General features: G+C 41.7%; 1 protein-coding gene across 2 annotated transcripts; it reads left to right on the top strand.

Moving 5' to 3' along the window:
- The first annotated feature begins 241 nt into the window (after nucleotides 1-241).
- C13H10orf120 (chromosome 13 C10orf120 homolog) lies at nucleotides 242-2,081 on the top strand. 2 transcript variants are annotated; one of them, XM_077126306.1, is made up of 3 exons: nucleotides 242-433; nucleotides 739-814; nucleotides 1,302-2,081. In XM_077126306.1, the coding sequence occupies exons 1-3, from the start codon at nucleotides 324-326 to the stop codon at nucleotides 2,055-2,057; spliced, it is 942 nt and encodes a 313-aa protein (XP_076982421.1). In that variant the 5' UTR covers nucleotides 242-323; the 3' UTR covers nucleotides 2,058-2,081. The 2 variants fall into 2 exon arrangements, with proteins under 2 accessions (XP_076982421.1, XP_076982420.1); XM_077126305.1 differs by having other exon boundaries at nucleotides 243-523.
- The last annotated feature ends 8,800 nt before the right edge of the window (nucleotides 2,082-10,881 follow it).

The following is a 10,881-nucleotide window of genomic DNA, read 5'->3' as shown; positions in this document are numbered from 1 at the left end:
CAGGGAGAGAGATTTTAGCAGACTGAGTCTTATTTCCATATGAACTAGGCAGTCCTTTGTAGGCTTGTAAGTGGCATTGGTGTGGTCAGATCACTAAGCCCATTCTACTCCTTTGGATTCCAAAATACCAGGAGCATGACAGTGTCTGTTCATTTCATCCCAGGGGATCATTTGATGCCTTAAACTCAGACCTCACAATAGGCCCTAACTAGGCCAGTTATGATGCAAAAAATGTTTGTGACAGTCCCTTGGGTTTCCATTAAACTGCCTTAGAAACACACTCCAAACATTAACACCTCCTTTCCTAGCCTATTGCCGGAAGGATGATCAGAGAGTGGGAGAATGGCTGGCAAAATATTGGAAAACAGAGGGTTAAAGATCTGACTACCCAAGAAAGGAAGATTGCAGAGGGGAAGTCAAATAAGAATGGAAGGTCGGTCAAAATATTTAATCCAAGCTATTTCTTTCAGGATAAAGAATCTCTGTTCTGGCAAGAGGATCTATGCTCTGCGTCACAACTGGGGTGAGTTTAACCTGTGCTCAGGGTCCTTCCTTTTCCATCCATCCATATCAGAATGAGCCCAAGTGGAGGAGCTGCCCTGTGGCCAGAGAAACTCCTGCTCACAGTAGCCTTATCTTGACTAAGGTAGAATCACCTTTGTGAGGTTTCCACTCCAAGTGGGAAAATTAGGAAGATCCTTTTGGGAGTTCTAATACACCTGCCTCTTTGTCTTCCAGGATGCGGGCCAAATTCAACAAATCAGACCCACGCTTTGCCCTCGGGAAATACTCCCCCATGGAAAAAGAGATCCTAGTAAGTGCCCTGAGGTTTACACAAAGAAAGGCAAATGAGCTAGGGGGAGCCAAAGGTTCAAAAACCACCTTCAATGAAGCAGCCTCTCCAACAGTGGGCTCTAGTATTGGCTGAGTGGTTTCTACTCTAGTAGAGTAAAACACTCTCACTTAGAAGTCCCAACCGAGAATATAACTGGAAGTGTTAAAGCTGCCACCCTGGGCCTCTTATTGCGGGTTAGTTGCTTTCAGTTATATTGTCTTGTTGAGGCCTCACAATAACCCTGGAAGGTCAATAGGGGTCTTTTGAATTCAAACCAGATAAGAAGTAGAGTCAGGGTTTGAGCCCAAGTTTGTCTGACCCCAAAGATCTACCCTCTTTCCCACTATGCAGGGCCTGACATATTCAGCCATGGAGAGAGAATTGGCCACTAGCTCACTGTTTCTGTAGGTGCCCCCCACCCCAGGAGCGTGGAGCTTTTTAACAAGCCCCTTCCCATTGTCATCAGCGTCTAGGTGGGGTTCACACAGCAGCAGCGAGAAGGTTTTTGGCTCATAAGCAAGAGGAAGAACGGAAAATGCTCAGGAAACTACAATTGCTGTCATCAGACTACAAACAGGCAATGGAGTATAAAAAACAGCATTCCATAGTTTCTGTTACCTCTGGACCCTCAGAAAAAATATGGACAGCAAAAGTGACTGTGCCCATAGAGGCGTTTAAAATGCCCCCACGTGAGAAAATCAATGTCAGCAAACACATAGAAAGGATGCAGCTTGCTCGAGCCCTGAGAAATAAGCAGCTTTTACCCTACATTGAAAGGTTTCGGAGCTCTTCGTTTCTGGCAGGAGAGGGCCTGGGTCCGATGGCAAAAGACAAGGCCAGGGAAAAGGAGGAAAACTTTTACGTCGACGATACTGGTAACACCAAGCAGGCGGAGAAATGGGGAGCAGAGAAAGAAAACCCAAAACGACAGGAAATAAAAATGAATGTAATTTTCAAGTCAGAAGAACCAAAACGATGTTTAACAAGCCATCCATATGAACAGAAACCGTTCCTCCCCACAAGGAAACTGGAACGGTCCATCACCGGTCCAACGAACAGAAGTGCTTTCCCCTTCTCTGAATTTCCTGGAGATCTGATGTTAATGAATCAAGATTTTATTTCACGTGGAGCCCACTTCAGTGATGCAATGAAGGCCTACCACAAGAAAGAGGAAAGTATCTGGGAAGAATACATGCGCAAAATTACTTCCCACCACTATTAAAGTTTTATTTATTCCTCTAGTTAACCAAGTGTCCTTGTTCTCATTACTCCTGCCAGCTGTGTCCCAGGCTCCTTCTTATCCCTTTTCTTTTGAGACCTTCATTTCCCCTGCCATACCTCCTGGGGTCATCAGGGCAAGACCTAGATGCTAAAGTTTCCTGGTTACAGGTAATTCTTGATTCTTGGTCCCCAGCACCGAACCTTCCCTGAATGATAGACCCCTCTTCCTCTCCTACTTCCGCTGGAACCTGTATCACTTATCTGTTCCTGAAAATAACTGCCCCAATATGTAATGGCTTCAAACAACTACCACTAATTTAGTTTACAATCCTACGGGTCAGTAACTTAGCTTGGGCTCAGCTGGAGCTCAGCTGGGCTCCTGCATGTGTCTGGAGTCAACTCCAAGCTGGTTAGATGGCGCTCCTACTTGGTGTTAATTGACTATCAGCTGGATTGAATGGGGGTGACTGGGCCACATGTTTCCTTCCTCCAGCAGGCTAGCCTGGGCTTCTTCACATGGCCGTTGCAGGGTCTAAGAGATTGAGTGGGAGTTTGCAAAGCCTCTTGAGGCCAAAGCTCAGAACAGGCACACCATTACTTCTAATACATTTTATTGGCCAAAGCAAGTCACAAAGCCAGCCCACATGCAAGGGTGGGAAAATGGACTTCATCTCTTGTTGGGAGGAATTGCAAAGTCACATTACAAATGGCAAGGACACAGGGTGGCAGGAAGAATGAGATCATTATTGCAATCAGTCTACCACAAAGTCTTTGGAGCTGGAACCAGCCTGTAGTCCAGTTGGGGTAAAGTAAAGGGGGATGCTCAGGCATGAAGTTTAGTGACCTGTCCATGCTTTCTACTTTCTGCTTAGTCATACAGTTTCTACTGTGGAAGGCAGAGCCAACCTAATTCCAGAATTATCACTGCTCTGCCCATCTCTTTAATAAAACCAAGGGATCCACACCTTTTCCCAGCAAGTCCGTTGCAGCTAGAAGCCAGGCATGACTGTAGAATGCACCCTGCCTTTGGGCATGTCAGAGGAAGGTGCCGACATCTCTGAGGTCCACTATTGCTTTTCCCCTTAAGGCCCTCCCTATGCCCCAAGGAGGCAGATCTAGGAGACAAGCGTTAGGGCAGCAGCGGTTTACCAAGACTTGTGCTCTTGTTTCTTACAGACGTTTGGCCATCAACAAAGATGATGGTTTAGAGCAGGATTCAGATCAGGCCTGGCTCTTCTTGTTAGGCTAAAAGATGTGAAAATAGATTTTCACGGGAGAGAAAGAAATTGAAGCCAGAGGTTGGCCAGGCTCTCCCCTGTGCACTGCCTCCTCTACACACACATACGTGTTGCTAGGGGACCCTGCTTATTGTGTAGTCCCTACATCAGTTCTCAGTTCCTCATCAACTTCCTCATACCTCCCCGAAGTTACACTCACAACCAGCCACCAACTCACAGCCTCTCTGTCAAAATTTCCTGGTGAACATTGACTCAAGCAATCAGAAGCACGATGTAGCCCCCATAGAACCTGGATATGTCAGCCCAGGCCTCTTCCCTTATAAAACAGATGACAGATGGCTAATCCATGACCTCAAATAACTGTTTCAAATTCTGGTCTTTCCTGATGGCCAGACCATTTTCTTGGTCCTAAGCTGATCAGGGAAAGATTAAAGTGCTCACCATACTTTGAACCATGGACTGGAAGAACAACCGAGGCCTGAGCTGGACAGGGAAATGGGCCCTCAGCCACCTTGGTGTCTTCTGGGTCAAACCTGAGATCCAGGCTTGGAGATGAGGCACATTTGTAGCATCTGAAAAAATGAGAATTTTTTTTCCCCAAAGGACTTTTCCCCAGATCAAGGCAGTCCCTTAATCCCTGTAGATTCAATACCCTTCTCTATAAGATTTAGCCTTGATGTTTTGTGATGTACATGGCCTCATGTCCATAACATCCCAGGGCTTCCGTTTTCTCATTTTTAGAAAGGGGACAACAGTGGCTGTCTTGCTTATGACAACCAGGAACAAACAGGCTCTGGCAAAGTATAGGACACTCTAAAAAGGGAAGAAAAAACAAACAACACAACTGATCAAACCACAATTTGATCAAACCAAACCAGTACACAAAGGCTGTAAAATGGGCCCAGGGACGTGTTGCCACGTGTTTTCCCCTAAGAGCTTAGGTTTTCCCCTAAGAGCTGGCTGGCATCAGGAGCAGTGAGCTTAAATAAAACCTGGATAAACATGCTTGTGCCATTTTCCGACTGAGCACTCTGTGCCTGAAACAAAATAAGAACTTCTTTTCCAGTGCCTTGAAACTCTCTGGAGTAGGCGGCACTCAGCCCCTGAACCAGGCAATAGAGCAGAATCTTCGGTCATGGGCCTCTGTCATCCTGGCTTTGTTGGTAAAGTTTATCCAATGCTTATTATATCAGAGTTTCATCAGCAAGAGGGAACAACTGGTCCTCACTGAACTTCCCCACTGTTTTGTCAACCCAGTGTTGCAAGAAGGCAGGATATCTGATGGGCTAAGCTAGTTCCTTCTATCCCCTGCTGGACTCAATTTTTCCACTTCTGTTACCTAGTCAATTTATCATCACTTTCCTTTACTCCTTCTCCTTGACCATCCACTTCCTACTGGATAGCTGAAGTACTCAGTAAAGATAAGAGAGAAACTGCAATTCAAGAACGACGTGGTAAACAAAGTTGACCAAGCAGAAATGATATAAGATGGCACTGTAGATACCTTTGGTAATGATTGCTCAGTTGGTCCCCCACCTTATCTCATTCTCCAAGAACTGAGCCCAATACCACAGGAATGGTCCCCCTCTGTGGTTTGTTCTGAAAGTTCCTGCCCTGAGGTGATCACTGATCAACTAGGGTGAGCGCTTGACCCAAACTGTACCAGTTCTCTCTGAGAATTTCAAGATGGAAATCAGAGTTTCAAGTGATTCTTTGCTGTTCCTTTGAACTATAAATAGATAAATTTGGGAGCTTTGGGGGCAGCCAAAAGCTGCAGTGTGCACAAAGAAGAGGCTTCCAGTCTGGGGAAAGGATTGAATGAAGCACAAATGTTAGATGAGGCAGCATAAGAAAGAGAAAGAGAGGACAGTTTCCCAAACTGGGTTCTTGTACCCCTGCCCTTCTGTTTTATGAGATATTCCTGTATCTTTTAATAAATTCCCTAATTTTTTGCACAAATTATCTTCTGTGTATATCTGTTACGTTCAACCAAAAGGGTATCAACTAAGACAATAGCAAATTATTTTTCCTCAGCAGTCAATTAACCTGGGAGAAGGAGATATACAGAGATAGATACAGAAATAGATGGGATCATCAATATAGAAATAGAAAGATGCAGATAGAGGTATAGATATCGGTTGTGCTTCTTGCCTGAGTCATTATTGTTCTTTGGAATGACACAAGTGTTGAATTTGGATTTGCTGACAGTTGGGTCACTAAAACTGAGCTTTCATCTTCTTGAAAGAGGGTGTCTTCCAGGCTGTGTCAAAGATGCAGGCCAGTAGATAGAAGCTCCGGGAATTTTAAAAACTGTTGACATGAGTCCGAGAACAATTGAGGACTCCAGTGTGTGAACACTGTGTGGTAAAATTCAGATCCTGCCTCAAACACCCGACAACATTTGACGTCAATTTTGAAGTCAAAGTGAAGGGTATTCTAACTGCACTTCATCTCTGGTAACTGTGGTAAGTTTTGCTTTCTACGTAGTAAGGATTTAAGTATTATTTGTAGGCCAACTATTAGCATTAGCAAAACAGAACTTTGATTGTTATGAAAAAGGAACTGTATATGCCCCTGCAAAAGTTTGAAGCATGATAGGAGAGATCTCCATTCCTTGCTCTATCCATTTCAAAAAGAAAACCATCGCTGGATATATCCAAAGTGATATCAGTGCCTGTCCAACGTTTGAACTCTCCTGTTTGAAACTATGTCATTTGACATAAAACAACCACTTGGAACATATTAGATGCAATCAAGGAAGTGTATTTTGTGTCATGTAGACAAATGTAACAGTGGACAGAACTGTACTTTTAAAAAAGTGACAGACTTAACAGACAATTTAGTCAAAATGGAATGGGGCAGAGAGTGGTACTGAAGGGAGCACAGTCGCAAATTATTTCTCTTTAGTGGTACTGAAGGGAGCACAGTCGCAAATTATTTCTCTTTAGGGATCCTTGTTGAGAGGATAAACTCATTCCTTCCTAACATGTGGTACTCTGTTGAGGCTAATCGAACTGAGGAAGAGATCATGGAAGAAGAAGGATTTATGTGTCAAAACCAATTTTTAGTCTTCACTGTTGCCAAGGCTGCTGTCGAACAGGGAAAGCTGCTTGCCTGGTTGAAAAAATGCTACTGGCAAGAACCGTTAAGGGATCCCACAACAGTCCATTCAGCCTAGGAAACTTTCCAGGGGTAACTGACATTATTAAAGCATCAACATAGTTTCCACAATCAATCAAAATCCAACAAAGAGCTGCCTATAGAACAGGAGTGGGCATGGGCTCTCAATTAGGCTCCCTTTCCCTCCACTTACTGGAATGTTATGAGGATAAGCTAGCCCCGTAGATTTGTGAATTGCATAGCATGATCGGGAGGCTTGCAAGACTGCAGGAACTGGATAATGGTCCACTAAGCTGAGATGCCTTTGCAGACAACAAGGAAACTCTGAAACCTTCCCAGTATATTCCACTTTCCTCTCCCACTACCCCACTTTTATTTCTTGAAAAAAAAATCTTAGAAAGAAAATCCAAGTGGTATTTGCGAATTCAATGGGATGACTCCAACATTGTCCTTGCCCCTAGCCTGTCACTAAGGCCTAAGTTAGCAACCCAAGATTGATGAGCAGGTTTGGTGTGATCATGATGATGGACATGATGGTCATCATTGTAAGGCGAATATTTTCTCATATGCAAACCTTGCTTCCCCCTTTCTTTACCCTCCCTTTGTTTCCTGGGAATGGTATTGAAAATGCTCCAAGGGCCCTGGCCAAGCCTCAGGGAATGAAGGAGTAATTACTTCATCAGAAGTTACCTCCTATGCAAGGCACAAAGCACTGGTCAAAACTGCCCTGTGGGGTGGGCCACGGTGGCTCAGTGGCAGAGTTCTTGCCTGCCATGCCGGAGACCTGGGTTCAATTCCCGTTGTCTGCCCATGCAAAACAAAACAAAACAAAAAACTGCCCTGTGACCATAAGGGACACAGTTGATTTATGCAAAGCCCCTGCCTACATGCACTAAAAGGTCCCAAACACATTCCTGAGTATAATAAGTCTTGTGGTCTTACAAGGTTTAGCTCTGTGCCTTCTTTGTTCTTTCTTCTCCTATATAATCTCCACGTAAACTGTTGCAAACTGCAGAATGTTGCTTGAAGTCTAGCTACCGCCTTAGATCATGTCTACTGTCTATAAGCTTCCCTAAATCACTGATAGTATGGCTCATCTCTGTCTTCCCAAGGCACTCTCTGCTTCTGAGCAGGGGCAGTAACACCGTGGGATCTGAGGCAGTGTTTTATAACAGCACATGATGGTTACCTTTGAAGTCATCAGTACTATCAATGTAAAGGAGAGACTGAAGGGCAGAGACTGGGAATTCAGAAATCCAGAAGGGAATCCAAGCTCTGGCCCATACTTTCTCTGTACTTATAGAAAAGTCGCTCAATAGCTCCAAGTCTCAGATTGCTGATCTGTAAAATGGGGATAATAATGCCAACCACATAGAATTCTTATCAATCCGAAATTCTTAATGTGGTACTTAGACTATGATAAATGCTGAATAACCTCTGTTATTATTTTCATTACCTATTTATTTGCTACTTTGCTTCCATCCTCAATTCCAGTGTGAGCAACTGAAAGTTTAAAAAGGTGAAAGCAGTTACCTAAAGCCACATAACAATTTAGCATGATAATGGTGACTAGATATCTTGTTATTTTTAGCTCTCTGGCTCTTCGTTCACCTAAGTTTGATTGAACTCTTTTCAACCAAAGATCATCAGCGTGTTACCAGAGGAAAAATTTAGTGATAATATCATATTATTTGGCCTCATGTGTTCTCTGGAAACATCCAAGGTCCTGGAACTGCACACACTAAGTCCCATCCTTACTGTCTGCTGTTAATCAGAGCAAGAGGACATGGCTTACATGGAAAAATTGGAGCAGGAGAGAAGGGAAACAGAGGAGAAAAACTAATGGAGGAAATTATCACTGAAAATTTCCCAACTCTTATGAAAGACTTAAAATTACAGATCCAAGAAGTGCAACGTACTACAAACAGGAGAGATCCAAATAGACATACTCCAAGACACTTACTAATCAGAATGCCAGATGTCAAAGAGAGAGACTCTTGAAAGCAGCAAGAGAAAAGCAATCCATCACATACAAGGGGAGTCCAATAAGATTATGCGTAGATTTCTCAGTAGAAACAATGGAGGTGAGAAGACAGTGGGATGATATATTTAAATTTCTAAAAGAGAAAAACTGCCCACCAAGAAATCTATACCCAGCAAAATTGTCCTTCAAAAATGAAGGAGAAATTAAAACATTTTCAGACAAAAAAAATCACTGAAAGAATTTGTGACCAAAAGACTAGCTTTGCAAGAAATACTAAAGGGTGCACTAGAGACAGATATGAAAAGACAGGAGAGAGAGGTGTGGAGAAGAGTGTAGAAATGAAGACTATCAGTAAAGGTAAAAAGAAGAAAAATTAGATATAACATATAAAATCTAAAAGGCAAAATGGTAGAAGAAAGTAATAACACTAAATGTTAATGGATTAAACTCCCCAATCAAAAGATATAGACCGGCAGAATGGATTAAAAAACAAGACCCATCTATATGCTGCCTACAGGAAACACATCTTGGACCCAAGGATAAACATAGGTTGAAAGTGAAAGGTTGGGAAAAGATATTTCATGCAAATAACAGTCAGAAAAGAGCAGGAGTAGCTATACTAATATCCAACAAATTAGACTTCAAATGTAAAACAGTTAAAAGAGACAAAGGACACTATATATTAATAAAAGGAGCACTTCAACAAGAAGACATAACAATCATAAATATTTATGCACTGAGTCAGAATGCTCCAAAATATATGCGGCAAACACTGAAAAAAGAAATGGACACATCTACCGTAATGGTTGGAGACTTCAATTCCCACTCTCATCAATTGACAGAACATCTAGACAGAGGATCAATAAAGAAATAGAGAAGTTGAATAATACAATCAATGAGCTAGACTTAACAGACATTTATAGAACATTACACCCCACAACAGCAGAATATACCATTTTTCTCAAGTGCTCATGGATCATTTTCAAAGATAGACCATATGCTGGGTCACAAAGCAAGTCTTGATAAATTTAAAAAGACTGAAATCATACAAAACACTTTCTCAGATCATAAAGGAATGAAGTTGGAAATCAATAATAGGCAAAGTGCCAGAAAATTCACAAGTATATGGAGGTTCAACAACACACTCTTAAACAACCAATGGGTCAAGGAAGAAATTGCAAGAGAAATCAGTAAATATCTCAAGGCAAATGAAAATGAAAACACAACATATCAAAATTTATGGGATGCAGCAAAGGCAGTGCTAAGAGGGAAATTTATTGCCCTAAATGTCTATGTCAAAAAAGAAGAAAGAGTAAAAATCGAGGAATTAACTGTCCACATGGAAGAACTAGAGAAAGAACAGTAAACTAACCCCAAAGCAAGAAAAAGGAAAGAAATAATGAAGATTAGAGCAGAAAAAAATGAAATTAAGAACATCAAAACAATGGATAAAATCAAGAAAACTAGAAGTTGGTTCTTTGAGAAAATCAATAAGATTGATGGACCCTTAGCAAGATTGACAAAAAGAAGAAGAGAGAGGATGCAAATAAATAAAATTAGAAATAGAAGAGGAGACATAACCACTGACCCCACAGAAATAAAGGCAGTAATACAGGATACTATGAACAACTTTATGCTAATAAACTCGACAATGTAGATGAAATGGACAACTTCCTAGAAAGGCATGAACAACCAGCATTGACTGGAGAAGAAATAGATTACCTCAATAAACCAATCACAAGTAAAGAAATTGAATCAGTCATTGAGAAGCTCCCCAAAAAGAAAAGTCCAGGACCAGATGGCTTCACATGAATTCTACCAACATTCAATAAAGAATTAGTATCAATCCTGCTTAAGCTCTTCAAAAAAAATTGAAGAGGAGGGAAAGCTACCTAACTCATTCCATGAAGCCAACATCACCCTCATACCAAAGATAGACAAAGATATTACAAAAAAAGAAAACTACAGACTAATCTCTCTAAGGAATATAGATGCAAAAATCCTCACCAAAATTCTTGCAAATTGAATCCAGTAGCACATTAAAAGAATTATACACCATGACCAAGTAGGATTCATCCCAGGTATGCAAGGATGGTTCAATATAAGAAAATCAATTATTGTAATACACCATATCAACAAATCAAAGCAGAAAAACCACATGATCATCTCGATTGATGCAGAAAAGGCATTTGGCAAAATTCAACATCCTTTCCTGCTGAAAACACTTCAAAGAATAGGAATAGAAGGGAACTTCCTCAACACGATAAAGGGAATATATGAAAAACCCACAGCTAACATCATCCTCAATGGGAAAAACTGAAAACTTCCCCCCTAAAATCAGGAACAAGACAAGGATACCCACTATTACCATTGTTATTCAGCATTGTGTGGGAAGTTCTAGCCAGAGCAATTAGACAAGGAAAAGAAATACAAGGCATCAAAATTGGAAAGGAAGAAGTAAAACTCTCACTGTTTGCAGATGA

This window comes from Tamandua tetradactyla, chromosome 13, assembly GCF_023851605.1.
Source record: "Tamandua tetradactyla isolate mTamTet1 chromosome 13, mTamTet1.pri, whole genome shotgun sequence".
In the NCBI taxonomy this organism is placed as follows: Eukaryota; Metazoa; Chordata; class Mammalia; order Pilosa; family Myrmecophagidae; genus Tamandua; species Tamandua tetradactyla.
This window is presented reverse-complemented; position numbering and strand designations above follow the sequence as displayed.

What these genes read in the sequence shown, in the direction of transcription:
- C13H10orf120 (XM_077126305.1), top strand. Translation starts at nt 324, where the DNA reads ATGATCAGAGAGTGGGAGAATGGCTGGCAAAATATTGGAAAACAGAGG. An exon ending in TGCTCTGCGTCACAACTGGG is followed by an intron (nt 524 to 738) that starts GTGAGTTTAACC and finishes TTTGTCTTCCAG; the next exon opens with GATGCGGGCCAAATTCAACA. An exon ending in CCATGGAAAAAGAGATCCTA is followed by an intron (nt 815 to 1,301) that starts GTAAGTGCCCTG and finishes CATTGTCATCAG; the next exon opens with CGTCTAGGTGGGGTTCACAC.